This window comes from Terrapene carolina, unplaced genomic scaffold (genome assembly GCF_002925995.2).
Source record: "Terrapene carolina triunguis isolate 2854851 unplaced genomic scaffold, T_m_triunguis-2.0 Scaffold95, whole genome shotgun sequence".
Taxonomy (NCBI): domain Eukaryota; kingdom Metazoa; phylum Chordata; order Testudines; family Emydidae; genus Terrapene; species Terrapene triunguis.
In genome coordinates, this window is record NW_020664446.1 from 42,838,786 (window position 1) to 42,854,707 (window position 15,922).

Genomic DNA, 15,922 nt, shown 5'->3' on the forward strand with positions numbered 1-15,922 from the left:
ACCAAGACATTATGGAGATCGCCTGTTGTGTACCATACACAGTGAACTGTCTATAACTAGACCAAAAGCTGCACAAGCCAGTGAGCCTGTTCACAAAGATCTCAGGGGATCAACTGTGCTGTGCACATAACACATTCCTCTGTGTAGAGCAACCAGCCTGTTCCCGGGAAACATTTACTCTCCTGAGACTTCAGTATCAAGTGGGCAATTGCCTATTATTGAGGCCATCCCCATAAGCCCCTCAGAAAGAGGAGGCTCAGACCAACCAATAATTGGAAACAAAAATGCTGTGAAATAAAGACAATGTTCTTCCATAGGTCTTGATATTAAAGCATGCTGAAAGTAATGAATGCTGTAGGAATGGTACCGTAGGCCTCCATGTCTCTCCCATTAGCTTCTTTGTAAGATACGTGCAGTGTATAGTAAATATATATATATTCCCCCCCGTTTGTCGGTCTTGCCAACTCACACTGGGCTCTGAAAGGCAAGCTGGGTTCTTTTTCTCTCTCACATTTTATCTATCACCATTACTAAAAGGGTCTGCAGACCAAGCAATACCCCCAGTTACACTTATGCAAACCTATTGCCTGCATTTGGTTTGCACAGGTTGGCCCTGTAACTGGAACTTAGTAAATAATTCTGTTGATGAGACACAAAGAGGAGAAAGTCCAGATCACTCTGCATTAGGTGTGCTGATAGCAGATATGTTGAGTCAGATGGTTGTTTTTATATGGTCACTTTTCATAGTAAAGCCACAGTAAAGTGCCATTAACATTCTGCCATCACCTCCTCTCTCCCCCACAGTGTTGCCAGGAATTTGCCTGAAATGCCTGTTTGATTCATTTTAGGACCTGAGTTTCATTTACAGACACTGTCTGTAAATTCATCTCTTGCTCACTCCTATAAGTCTCCCTCAGTCTCTTCCTGAGGAAGCAGCAACCCCTTCCGTTTGTTTCTCTCTCCTGAATGCCCCTCTTCTCTTCCATGATCCCCCATGGCTCCCCTTCCATCCTTGTGATTTTCATTTGTGCCCTCCACTTGTCTCTCCGCTCCGTCACCTCTCAATCTGTTCTGCTTTTTGGATACTTCAAAGAGAAACCTACCAGTGACACGCATAAAGCAGAACAGGAGTGGGAGAGAGAAGAAGAAAATCTCAGCAGAGCTGCAAGAGTAATTCTGTACATGAGGTGGGAGAGGACAGATGTACCGAGTTAGGTACCCTTCTGAGCAATAATATTTTAAGAGCACCTATATTTGCATTGCAGACCTGCCTTGGGACATGCAATAGGAATTTCAAGCCTTGCTCTAATTTTATTTGGTTCTCTTTAAAATGGCTGGTGTGCACCCAAGGGTTGCAGTCTGTGTAGTTCAAATAGGCCACCCAATTACTTTACACTCCACCACCAGGGCCATTAAATAATCTTCCAAGTAAGTAGCAGGTGCAACGTTTTTTAAAAGCCATCGCCCAACACCATCCACAGGAGTAGGCAGACTGTCAGGGACTGCCTATCAGATGTTGCAACACTGAACTAAACCCAGATGGATCTATCCAGGGCAGGATGGTGCAGATTGCAATTAATGGCTTCAGCAAGACTCACATGTGTTAGCTCAGAGCTCTGACTGATACTGACATGCTATTTCAGGAGAAAAACAGGTTTAGCAACAAGACTCCTTTGCTGTCCTAGATGGGAGCATACGCCCTGAGCTTTTAGAGTCAGCCACTGGTCTAGTTACAGAGAGGCTCCATACAAACATGGATTTAACTGTAGTTGCCTAAGGGCTGCAAAGTGACAGAAACCCTCCAAAACAAATTTCTGACCATTATTTAAAGTTATAAGGATTTGGAAGAGTAGTTTTCAAAACCAATAAAACTAGCCAGGGCCAGTCTGCATATGGCAACCTTTCTTTACTCTTGCAGTTCCTTGTAGTACCGACCCCCCACAACGCCAAGATCTCTCATCATTATTCCCTTTCCCCCTACACTCCTCAGCCATCTATTAGTTGCACATCAGGTGGGGATGGCTCCTAAAGGAGCATTGCCTAACTGTCTCTTAAAGATGATCTGCTCCAGTCCTCGGTGGAGTAGTTCTTTGTCTTTGCAAGATTTTAGTTATCCACTCCCCTACTGAAGCATTAGAGCTGCAGCTTTAAATCAATTTCTGGGATTTACTGTTTGCATGTTTATATTAGGCGAATTATGGTACATTTGCAAGCTGTATATTTCAATATCTAAAACCTACTAAAAGGTAAAAGCTAAGCAGGATTTTTGGGAGATATGAATGTATTTGCAAAACTTACATCAACATTCTAGTTCAAATATTCATGCTGCCTATAATTTTTTACACGCACAAAAAAAGATAAATGTTACCTTAGAAATAGCTCTCTCCTGCTCTTAATGTTTTATTTAGTGTCTCAAAAACGAATCAGAAGACAAAATCCAAAAACAGAAAAAAAGTCAAGAGTGGGGCAGAGGGGAGAAAAAATTCCAAATAGCAATTAAAAAACTTCCCAGTGTTTATGTTCAAAATGCTGCATTGTGGAAATTGGCTTTGGATTAGCTTTAACGGTGCCTAGCACAATGAGACCTGGGTTCTGGGATGAAGCCTCAAGATACTACTGTAAATACAATTAAAATAGTTCTGATAATATTAACAAACCACCAGCTAGAAATTCTAGTCAAAATGTTCAGGCTTTGGATGCCTAAAGTGAGATGCCCTAAATCCATATTTAGGAATCTACATTTATGACTTGATCTTTAAGAGGTGCTGAACACCCACAAGACCTATAGAAGTCAGATTTGTAGTCAGCGAGCACCTTTGAAAAACCAAGCCACTTACCAGGCCTGTAAGCACCTAACTTTAGCACCCATGTTGGAAATTGTTTCTTCACTATTTTTATTCTCGAACGTCTGGTAGATTTTAAATCAGAATGAATTGCACCATAGCTCATACTGGAACATCAATGGTAGGATTAAGGCTCCAGGTTAGAATTAGTAATTCAGGTTTCTCACAGAAGACCTCCCACACACTTTTCCGATGAGTGGCGTATTTAAGTCTAATCAACTGAGCCTTCTGCCAGGTCCCCAGTGCTGGGGGAAAAAATTGACAGGAAGAGTGAAAAGGTTAATGATTTCAGAACACCTGGAAGAAGAAAAAAGTAAACAGCAGGAAGGAGAAGAGGGGAGAAAAGGAGCTATGGTTTGTTTTTTAAATTTAATTGAGGTCTCATTCTGGAAGAGACAGTAGTACCTACCACTGTTCAGTCTGGTTACAAATATTCATCTGCAAGGATGACACCCTTATTCATCTCTTTCTCCATCAGTTATACAAGCGAAGGGCAAAGTAGCTAATCATTGTTGCCCATTTGTTTTCAACCCAGCCAGTCCTACAAGCTGGGTGCTGCAATCTGTCCCATGATCAAGTTGTCCTCCTTAAAGCCTAATCACAAGTCTGCCCTGGCTTACCTAAGCAGTCCTTATTTTCAAAATGCTCATTTTGCCTAGAACAGACAAGGTTTCTAGCTAGGATGGAAACGGTAATCCAGATCTAGTCCTATGGTCATAGACTCAGACTTTAAGGCCAGAATGGACCACCATGATCATCTAGTCTGACCTGCACATCACAGGCCATCAGAACCTCACCCACCCACTCTTGTCATAGACCCCCTAATCTCTGGCTCTCATCTTGTATTTTGTTTGGAAGTACCTGTGCCATTTGACAGTTCCACAACAGATAATACAACGAGCTCTATTTTAGTGTTTTAGTGTTCACACAATTTTCTTTTTGTAGATTCTGAATGTCAAGACCATAAATTCAAAGAAACTGCCTGATGACACCTTGTCACTGCTGAACATTTTGAAATATGTGCCAATTACCAACCCCCTTCAGATTTTTAAGTGAAATGACGGTGAAAGCAATTTAATTGAATTTCAATTATATTTTAATGAAAGCTTCATGCTAATATTTTGTTAGGGAACATAATTAGCTAGGAAGTATATATGTTAGGTCTGTATTAGCAGTATACCCTGCTAGTACCCGTCTCTCGTCTTCCCCTCCCACCCCTTCCAAACCAAGACACAAGGTATATTTTTCTTATACTCTCATAGCATGCTTATGACAAAGTCTTACATATTCACTCATGAGAATTAATTTTCAAATATTGGATAATTATAGACAGTAACAGATTATAAACCAAATACATGGGCAGCAGTGTTCTTCTTTTACCTTTTGTTTTCTTTTTATGCTTCTCACATTGCTTACTTTCCATGCCAGCTATTACTACCTGCTTGCAGTTTGCAGCTTGTTTACTCCTCATTCGGTATGTGTGTTTGGTTTATCTTTGACAAGAATTTGATTAGAATAATACGGGCATGTTGAATCTGTTTTTGTGATATATTTTTACAAAAATATGGTAGAGAGTGTACTGAGATGCACTTTCAACTTTCAAATCTTGATTGATTTTTTCAGAAACATAGAAGAGTGGTTTTTCAAATGGATATTCAACTGCCAGCCTGATCCACAAAACATGACTGAGAATAAAGATAGTCAGAATAAAGTGCAGTGAGAATAAAGACAAACATCAAACATAAGGACTTTGGTCGGTGATAGTATATGTGAGCAACTCCAAGCATGACTTGATGCCGATAGATAGCACTCTCGCAATATAATGTCACAGAAAGTGTGTCTAATTACACATCATCCTTAAAAGAGAGGCACCTCAAAAGACAGGGACAAGAAAAGAGCCCCATCCCACCAAACAAGCAATGGCATTCTGTCATCTCTGACTTCATCTTCCTACAGCACTGCCTCTTGACATCAAGAATATTTTGGTTGACATCAAGAACACTGGTAGTCTGATAAGTTGACATCAAAAATATTTTGTCACGCGTTGGCTCCTGTACCAGCCACAGTGTTCACTGACTCTGGTGACATGAGGATTGCCAAGGCATCAGCTGCAGACAGAGTTATCAACTAGAGCTACTTCACAGAAAGTCATCTGCACAGTCATTGATGGTTCCGCAGGTCTTTGGGTAGTATGCTGGCCAACAAATGGTATCATCAAGAACTTTGTGACCAATTTCAGAGTCTATGCTGAACACAAGTTAGCAGCACATGATGTATTCCTTGTCTTAGACAGGTACAAAGACTTTACCACAAAGAATGCCACAATATCTAGCAGAGCTACAATGGCAAGCAGAGTGCATCAGTTGAAAATATGTACACAGCTGCCTCCACATAAAGTTGTCTTGACAGTTACTGAAAATAAGAAACAGTTGATTGACATCATTTGTACAGCACTCATTCAAGGCAAGACGTTTCCCTATCAACACACACTAAAGCACTGAACACACAGACAGAACCCCAGCTGAAATAAACCTGTGAGATGTAGTGATCAAAGATATGGCCACCTCGTATGAGCAAGCCAACATCCTTATACAGTAAATGGTGATGGTTGCAAAAGAGAAACCAGTAGGAGTAGCAGTATTATCAGATGACACTGACATTCATCTTACTCTTTCACCATTCATCTAACTCTTGCATATCTGGAACACGGCCTAATATCTTTAGTGATTATGAAACCCTCAGTCCGGGAGAGCTGTAATAGACATCGTGCTGCTGCAGAGCAGCACAGGAACATTGTACCAGGACTGTTAGCTGCCCCTGGACTCTCAGGCTGGGATACAGTAGCAATGTACCTTGTAAATCTATGAGCTGTAAATGCAAGAGCGCCAAACTGCCATGTACCATATTGTATGCATGCTGAGGTGTGGTGTGTTGCAATGACGTGACAAAATCAGCTTCAGCATTTGCAGATGAAAATAGCAATGACAAGTAGTAACCTGTATTACTCATATATTAAGGCACTCAACTTACTTTGAATGGGGAAAAAACATTAGTAATCATTTATAATGGATTCCAAGATGAAGTATTTGGTTAAAAATTATAATTATAACTTTGCTGAATACATATATTTATGATTTGTTGAATTATTTCACATTAAAAATAGTGGTCATTATCAAATGAAAATTGAGGTCTGTGCTATACCCCAAACCACCCTCCTCATATACTCCTATTCAAATATGTATCGTTATTGATTGATGTTGCAAACCTTCAATATATTCATTTCATGTATTAGAACTCTTCTGCTTTGATTTTGTTTGACCCAAATCATGCGAACTCTTACTGATTATGGGTGGGAGTGGTGAAGATGCGATGAAATTTCAACATGCTCAACAGTGGTAACGTGTCATTAGGCTGATTCTTAAAGTATATGATCTTGCAATACAGAATCCACACACACAAAAAATACCACCTCATATGGACCCTAAAGCGAGGTTGATCAGAGTAGCTGTTGAACTAAAAGCCCCTTGTCCCTTACAATAGACAGGGTGAAGTCTTACATCGATCAGATATCTAGTAGCCAGAGGTGGATATGAACGATTGACTCTGGTCTGGGGATAAGGACAGCACCATTGCTGCATGCCAGTATCCTCACCTTCCAGCAGATGGAGGAGGTAGTGGAGATGGGATTCTCACCAGGCAATACTAGTGGGGCCTTTTCCTCATCTTTTACCTTGGCCTCAGTGGGGTTACCTCTCAGTTGTGTAGGTGTCATACCTTTTTTGAAGCCTTGGCTTTGAATTTTGTGCTATACACCCACTCTCTCAATGAAGCAATTGTTCATGTTGCTACATTACAGGCCAGGATGTATTGCATCTTACACGTAGGGAAGCTATACAAGTCTCATACTAAAATGGATGCCTTTGTTCTAGTTTCAAAGCCTTGTCCTGGCAACAAGCTATCTCATACTAGCCTATGGCAAGGCCATAGAAATTCAGGGGCATTTCCCTGATGAGAAACCTGCCCCTCAACCCACTTCCAGCTGCTGGGAAGGACGAGGGTGCTGGGATTCCTGCCAGGCAGGGTGGATAAAAATCTATGATTTAAAAAACAAAATTGGATTTTTTATTTAAATGGGTTTTTATTTAAATTAAATACACTTTTTTTTAATAAAAATTTTTAAAATTAAATTCAAAATGACAACCTATGTTAAAGCCTAAACTTATTACAATCTGTTAAAATCACTTAAATGCAAAAACTAATACTGAGAAGAACATGTTGGCACCAAGTTTTAAAGCAAGTCAGACCACTGAACTGGTAGAAGTCACTGGCTAAGCACCTGGAGTCAGACTTTGTTGAAGTGCTAACCAAGCTTTGGACAACAGTAGCCTCTTCTGTAGGTGCAGAGAGAATAATTCCTTCATTTCAGTTTATTCAACTAGTTCAGTTCAGTGACTACTTAATTCAATGGTAAGACGCCAACTGGGAGCTGAAAAAGCAGCAAAACTTGTTTTCCTCTTCCAGTCTAGGAATAAAAACTAGGTAAAAGGAGGATCTGCTCGTTCTAAAATCTTGAAGGACAGTGACCAGAAATAATCAGTTCAATTTACTAACTACAGATAATATTCCTTTTGTCTAGTAAATAAGTTAATGTTAAATGCTGAACCTGTTTTGGTGAACTATTTGATAAACAGGTTTCAGAGTGGTAGCCGAGTTAGTCTGTATCAGCAAAAACAATGAGGCGTCTTTGTGGCACCTTAGAGACTAACAAATTTATTTGGGCATAAGATAGTCCAGGAAAGCTTATCTTATGCCCAAATAAATTTAGACTCATAGACTCATAGACTTTAAGGTCAGAAGGGACCATTATGATCATCTAGTCTGACCTCCCGCATGATGCAGGCCACAAAAGCTGACCCACCCACTCCTGGAATAATTCTCTCCCTTGACTCAGGTGTTGAAGTCCCCAGTTCATGATTTAAAGACTTCAAGTCGCAGAGAATCCTCCAGCAAGCGACCCCTGCCCCATGCTGCGGAGGAAGGCGAAAAACCTCCAGGGCCTTTGCCAATCTACCCTGGAGGAAAATTCCTTCCCGACCCCAAATATGGCGATCAGCAGAACCCCGAGCATGTGGGCAAGATTCTCCAGCCAGACCCGCATTGACCATTGATACTAATTACCTGCGATGGCACGTTATTGACCTATTGACTAAAATCACATTCTCCCAATTTGTTAGTCTCTAAGGTGCCACAAGGACTCCTCGTTTTTATTTGATAAACTTTTTTCTTATGTATCCAGCACATTTAAGATAGTTTTAATAAAAAATTAAAACGCTGGTTTTGTGCATTTTAACTGAATTTTAATTTCTACCCAAACAGAGCTCGAGAGAAATCACAAGTAAAAATTAATAATCTAGTACATAAGTATATAATTCACCATTTTCTCACATAATAAAGAGAAAACTAAAAATGATGTAGAACTATACAATTGCTTAAGTAAATGCATATCGGTATGGTGCATCCTCGTAGTTAGCAAAAAGCAGCACCACATTTAGTGTAAAGATTATATTTAGTTGCAAATCAACAATGAGAATCAACCTTTCTTTAGGAAAATAATGAGAAAGTATGAATGCAAAACACAATTAAAACTGCTGATTTTAATCAAGGTTTCCAGCTTGCTGATTTAAATTGCTTTGATTCAAATTAATCCACCCTCCTGCCTGGGTGATGATCCTGACACCTGCTAAAGAGCTAACATCTTGCATATCAGCCTCTTGTTGGTGAGTGACACATTTGATTTCCCTTCTCTTCCAAGCTGCAAGGAAGGAAGGACTGATCTCTCTCTCGCACACCCTTTACTCTTACTTCCTTACCTAGAGCCCCTGACAGTTCACAGGTCTCTGCTACTCTACCCCTTCTGACTATGAGAGGGGAACCTCCAGTGCTCTATCCCTCCCCTCGCCTCTATTTGTTGGGACTTCCTCCCCTATGACTAGGTCCAGCACCGGCTGCAGGAAGATAGCATAGCCTCAGTTACGCAGCTAAGTGTGCCGAGTCCACTGCTTATAACACTACTCATAACCCTCTCCCTGTTCCCTTGTGCTCCCTGTTTATCATATCCACCTGTTGTCTCTCCATGTAACTTAGGGTTACCATACGTCCGGATTTTCCCAGACATGTCCGGCTTTTTGGGACTCAAATCCCCGTCTGGGGGGAAATCCCAAAAAGCCGAACATTTCCGGGAAAATCCGGCGCCGCTGGGTGCTGGGCCGGGGGCCGGCCCGGGGCCAGGGGCCAGGCCGGGCCCGGCAGTGCTGGGCCGGGGGCTGGCCCGGGGCCGGGGCCGGGGGTGCTGGCCTGGGGGTGCTCGGCCGGGGGCTGGCCTGGGGCCGGCACCCCAGGGCCCGAGCCGAGCCAGGCTGGAGACGCTGGGGCCTAGGCCGGCTGCCGGAGGAGGCCAGACTGGGCCGCGCCTCCTCCCCCCACCCCCCACCCCCCAATTTACCTGCTGCCTGCTTCAGGCTTCCCGCGAATCAAATGTTCGTGGGAAGCAGGGGAGGGGGCGGAGTTGGGGCGGGGACTTTGGGAAAGGGGTGGAGTTGGGGCGGGGGCGGGGCTGGGGGCGGGGCCCCGTGGAGTGTCCTCTTTTTGGACACTCAAAATATGGTAACCCTAATGTAACTTTATTACACACAAACAAGAGATACTGCTCTTAGGGTAAGGAACCATTTTTTTCATTATTTAGGTGCATTGCACCTAGCACAAGGAGGCCCTGCCGCATAGTGGCCCCAGTACAAATAATGCTGAAGTTACCATTGGGAAGGTTCTCTTTGCAGCCATAAAGCCTACATAATTAAAAAAAAAATTTAAATGAAAAGTCAGTTCTTCAGTTCAGGGCCTGCACTCACTAGGGAAAGTGCCCACTCGTGAATGGATTTTCCAAGCCTTGTCTATAGATTTGTTATAAAACCAATGGTCTGTAGTCAAAAAGAGGAAGTAGCAAATACTAACTAGGCCATTGGGCCAAACTCCTTGGCCGAAGATTTGAAGTCTTTCCTTCCCCATACCCCCACTCAGAATCATTTGGGTTGGAAGGAACATCAAGTGTATCATTGCATTCCTCCCTCTGTATATGGGGAGATCTAATCCACTGTTCCTATCCTAGCCAGGCCTAATACATGGTGCCTAGCATAACCCTAACTTTCCTCTAATAGTGGAGACTCCAGTCTCCACTAGCAGTTTGTTCCTTTGCCTAATTGAACTCACAACATTCCCCCTGGTATTTAACACTACATGCAAAGGAGGATTTAGGAAGACCGCTGACCCTCTTAGTCATTCCCAGATTTCTGGGCACTGACTTTCAGATTTGCCAACCACCCACAGCTACCATTCACTTCCAGGGGAGTTGTAGGTACTCAGTAATTATGAAAGTCAGGGCCATGGCATCTCCTTGCCTGTTGAAGTAGGAGATCACTGTAGCATTATCCAACAAAGCCTTAACCACTCTGTCTCTTCAATGGAACAAAGCACCATGAACAACCTGGTAATTTATTTTATCCAGTGGAAACTGTAGTTAATAGCAACTGGGTGTGTGCTATTACTGATTTAATCATGTGATTGGTGAGCAAACCAAGCCTCTTCACCCTAGTTAAAATAAATTGAGCACACCCCTACTCTGATATTACTGTGCATTTAAGTGGGATGCCTTAAGCAGCACCCTGCCACCTCGGTATTAGCCAACATGGACAAATTGGTCTTACACCAACAACAGAGCACAGCCCAGTTTGTCAGGCTACATGATCCATCAGCAACATTATTGGGGAGAATATGCTCGGGCACCAGGAATTTGTATTGCTCCCCCCCCCTGCCCCAACACATGGCCCTCCCACCAATCTGTGGGTTCATCGGTACTTTTTTCCTCCCCCCCCCGAGGACACTTAGGCCTGGTCTGCACTTGAAAGTCTTACCCTGTAACAGTTTTACTGGTGTGATTTTTTTTTTTTTAAACCAAAAACAGTTATATTGGTACAAGTCCTAGTGTGGACGCAGTACGACGATGACATACTAGTATAGCTTATTTTCATATGGGAACAGCTATACCAGTATTAGAACCTTTATGCTGGCCAGGGGTGCCGGAATGGGATCCGGGGCAGCGGGGGGAGGAGGATGGCCATAACTTTTTACTCACTCTTACAGCTGGTGACAGGAGGTAGGGGACGGAGAGCAGGGTCGGGGGGGGGGGGGGGGAAGAAGAGAGGCAGCACGACATGAGGGCAGGGCCACAGTTCAGGTGCCGTTGACACCCCCACTTTTAGGGAGCTTCCGGCCACTCCTGATGCAGGCATAACTGCATCCACATTAGTAGTTAAAGCAGTGTAGCTTTCTAGAGTCGCTTAGACAAGCCCTTAGCGTTTGATAGCCAAAGCAGTTTTACAGTCCTGCATCAGCCCTAACAGTGAGTCAGTATGTTCTTGTCAGTAAATCAATGACGCTATGTCGATTTACATCTGCCAAGGATCTGGCCCTTAAAAAAAAAAAAAAAAAAAGGCAAGTATTTGCTATGAAAGATTTGAGAAGGTGACGAATACAATCCACAACCACCCTCAAACTAAGAAATCCAAAATAAAGCATTTCAGAGGGATAACAAAAGCCAAAGCTATTTTCATCAACGCAGTGAGGGCAAAATTCAGCTCCCTGAAGAAGACAGGAGCTCAGAGCAGCATTCAGACATGACTAAGGCTGTGTCCACACCAGGATTGCTTTACCAGGATAGGAATGCCAGTAGTCTATACCAGCGAAGTGTCCCTAGTGTGGGCATAGCTAGACCAGCAAAGCTATGCTTTGTACTGGTCTAGTAAAACCTCAGCTCATGAGCAGAGCAAGCTACATTGGGAAAGATGCAGTTTTGCTAGTATTGCTGCATCTACACTAGGGACTTCTGCCAACACAGCTATGACAGTTGGGGATGATCACCCCCCTTCATACCCCTGACCCACATACCTATGCTGGCAGAAGTCTGTAGTGTAGACCTGACCTGAATATATGCTTCCTCTATTCAGCATGGGTGCCTGGAACACTGCAGTTACATCAACCCAGAAAATTATGCTTTGAGGTCTCAACACCACTCTTTTGATCTTCCGTGTTTGGTATTGTATTTGACTAAATAATACTAGGTTCCTCGAGGCAAGGACGCGTCTGTTCAGCTTGCAAAAGCATTGTGGGCATGTCTGATGCAATCTTGTGATGGTGGTAGTGTGGTTTATGCAGTTCAGAATCGTCAGCTAATCTTCAGTCTTATAGACTCAAGGAGCTCAATATATTTAGCTTCTCAAAGAGACGTTCCAGGGGTGGCTTAATTACAGTCTATACATAACTAGATGGGGAACAAATATTGGATACTAGATAACATGATCTAATGGCTGGAAGTTGAAGCTAGACCCAATAAGGTGTAAATTTTTGACAGTGAGTGTAATTAACAATTGGAACAACTTACCGTGGGTCGTGGTGGATTCTCCATCATGGGCAATGTTTAAATCAAGCTTGGATTTCATAAAAAAAGATCTGCTCTAGGAATTATTTAGGGGTGGGGGGAAGAGTCCTATGGCCTGTGTTACACAAGAGGTCAGACTAGATGATCACAGTGGTTCCTTCTGGCCTTAGAATCTATGAATATGGATAATTAGATCACACTCCCCACAGATGGCTCTGTATAAACTCCCTCCACAGACACCCATCCCAAATCAATCTGTGCACATAGAGCCATGCTTCCTGTTATCCCAACTACAGGTTGTAAAAATGATCCCCAAATAGCCCCATATTGGGGTGATGTTGGAGGCAGAGATGGGATGTTTAGGTTCTCTCACTTAAGAGTAAGCCTGACTCCCCACTACGAGAGCTGGAGGAGAGGGCGCAGCTGCTCAGTCTCTCAGACCTTAAACTACAGAGAACTCAAGGTTTATCTATATTACCTTAAATGGCTGATCGGTGCAAATCCCTACAGTACTGAATAAACCTGTGAGCTCAGAGATTTCTTTGGGTTACAGACCTGATGCTTAGGATCTAACAGAGACACCAGGTACCCAAACATAAGATATACCCAATACCTTGTTTGACCTACCACTACCCCACAGTATGGCATTTACCCAGTATATAGAGGTGAGATCTCAAGAGCACAGATAAATCCCCAAGGAGTTCTAGGGGGATCAAACACCTCCCGCTTTCCTTAGTTCCATGTCTGGCATCTACACTGCACCAAGTGCCTAGCTCTTTATGTAGGCACTCAAAGAGCCGTAAATGCAGATAACCTAATCTACCTATGCGTTCGTAAAGGTGCCAGCTAAGGCTTGTCTACACACACGTTATTCTAGAGTAAGATTGAATTTACACCCTAAATGCAATAGCTATTGTGCAATAGCTTCCTGTGCAAATTTATGGGACTGGTCTATACATGGACAACCAAAAACATTAATCAAAATTAACTAAAAGGAGTGATTTTAAAGTGGATTAGTTAAACTGCATTAAACACCTGTGTAGATCCTCTCATTCAGAATTAGAATGGCCTTAATTTGGCTTATCTTAACTCACTTCCTGACTCGGAGTATCCTGCATAGTTGTGTGTTACACACCCTGCTGCCTTGCATCACCCCACTGGCCAGACTAGCACAGGAGGTTGAAAAGCACTCTAGCTCTGGCGGTTGGCTTTGCAGGCACTGACATGCTAGCTGCTGACAAACTTTCCTGAATTTCCCTGCTAGCTGCTTCTGACTCTGCTTTTGATATTTTTATTCCCTGTTCCTCAAACCAGGGGAGGTGCTCTTGGCACTTGTCCTTCTCTAAAGGTCAGTGTTTGGGCAGATTGCCACCCCCAAACAGCACACCCCAGATATCAGGCAATCTGACCGGCAGGACCAAGGAAGTTGGAGGTGGGCTGGGAAAGGATTTTCGTCTCCATTTTAAACAAGTATTTCTGCCTACACAGAGTAAAACAGATTGCCAGCTTTGGGACTGGATGCGATTTTCCCTTGGGGAATTTGGTGTTTCCTTGCCTCTCCCTAATGCTGCAACAGGGATGACATGTTCAGATCAGATAAGCATATCTCACAATCACTTTCCTAGTATTACAAGGAGTATGGTGGATTTGGGGTTCTCTCATAGTCCAAGTTTATTTACTGGTAAGTTATAACTTTAATTTTCAGTGCATGACTTTACTAGCAAATATCCAAAGCTGCAGGTATGAGATTTCTCTATAGCCAGTGAAGTTCTGGAGATGCCACATGAGATAACACTAACAAGAACTCACCCAAACACCCACTGAAGTTTGGCAGCATGACCAGCATTAACCTATATGCAAGTATTCATAACTTTATCAGGAGAAAAGCTTCAGAGTTGATAGTTCAGCATTTTTTTTTTCCCAATAAAAACTAGGGAGCAGATCGTTCGTGGATCAATGCAAAGGCAGCTCTGAATGATGTTCTACCCACTCTCAGAATCAATCAGAAGTGACATCTCCTAACATTCCTACATACACACCTCTGCTGGAATGAGACAAATCGAGCAGCTCTCTAGACCGCACGGAAAGTCTGCTATGAACTCAGATGCCATTGTCCCTGCTCTGGGAACAAACCAAGTACACCCTTCCCGTAGAATGCAGGGCAAATGTGCTGTGCTCACTTCCTAGCTGGGCCAGGGTTAACCCACAAATAGCTATAGAATACTGCACATCCTCAGTATCTCAGTGCATGATAGGGGGCCTGGAGAGGGTCAGAAAGCAAACATTCATCTTTCTTCTAAGAGCTGACAATAGCAGATACAAAAAGAGGGGAGGTTTTTTTGGTGCTCTCTTTTGAGGAGAGAAAAAACAGCCTGACCTTACCTTGGGAGGAAGCCAAGTAGAGAGCGATTAGCAGCACCCAGCCCTTCCACACACCGTCCATGGTGTTTCTGGGTTAAAAATCCTTCAGTGGCTGGAATCAGAGCTAAAGCTTCTCCAGGGCTTTACCCTCTGCTGTGCCTCTCCAACACTGAGCAACCCCGAGACAGGCGGCGAGGAGTGAGCTGACACCCACAAGATCATCGCCACACCCATTCCCCTGCACATCATTGTAATAATTACCAAAATTATGCTGAGGAAAGAGCGAGAACTGAGTGCGTCCCCAGGAGAGCTAAAGAAAAACCTGATGCTGCTCAGCACAACGGCCTGTTCCCTGCAGGTGGAAGGAGACTGTCCTACTCCTGTCATGGTTTCTGCAATCAGTGGGGGTGTGGAGGAACAGCGGCTAAAACCAACTGGCTATTTCATACTGAACGCAGCAGCACACAAGCCTCCCCCGCCTCACCCCATATTGATAGGTCACTCTCCATACTATTTTTGTTGTTGGGTGCAGAGCAAGCAGATTCTTGGTGGTGAAAAGTTGAGGCAGTCAACTCGCTACTTCCCAGATGACTAAAGACATTTCCCCCCCTGCAGCGCCTATGAAAACCCAATTCAAATGTTTGAGACTAAGAGCATCCCTCTGACCAGGACACATCCAGGTAAGAGACAGCAAGGGTGGAGGGCAGAAAGGGGAGTCATTTGAAATGACCTGTAGACTGATATTGCCTTGTGTCTCCAGCAGACTCCCCACTCCACCCCCAGAGGACAGCAAAGGCATTGTACCACCTTAATGTTGCTTTGGGGTCCTGTGACACAACATGCACTAGACGAGGGGTCTCAAACTCAAATGACCACGAGGGCCACATGAAGACTAGTGCATTGAACCGAGGGCCGCATCACTGCCACCCCCCCCCCACTTGCTGCCTCTGGCCCCGCCCCGACTCCACCCCTTCCCCACCCCATTCCAACCCCTTCCCCGAAGTCCCCACCCCAATGCTGCCCCCAGGGGGTGCAGGTGGTGTGCAGGGTGTGGCGGGGGCTCAGGGCAGGGAGTTGGTGGGTGGGGTGCAAGTGGGTGAGGGGTGCGGCAGGGGGCTCAGGGCAGGGAGTGCAGGAGGGGTGTGGGATGTGGCAGGGGGCTCAGGGCAGGGGTGCACGAGGAGTGCGGGATGTGGCAAGGGGCTCAGGGCAGGGGGTTGGGGTGCGGGAG

At 44.0% G+C, this 15,922-nt stretch overlaps 1 protein-coding gene across 1 annotated transcript in view; it reads right to left on the bottom strand.

Annotated features, from left to right (window-relative positions):
* The window catches only part of LOC112105389 (prosaposin-like), a 42,172-nt gene extending 27,399 nt beyond the window's left edge, over positions 1-14,773 (bottom strand). The window contains exon 1 of the mRNA XM_024198163.2: positions 14,713-14,773. Within this exon, the coding sequence (XP_024053931.2) occupies positions 14,713-14,773 (61 nt within the window). The remainder of the gene's footprint in view (positions 1-14,712) is intronic.
* Between the last annotated feature and the right edge of the window lie 1,149 nt (positions 14,774-15,922).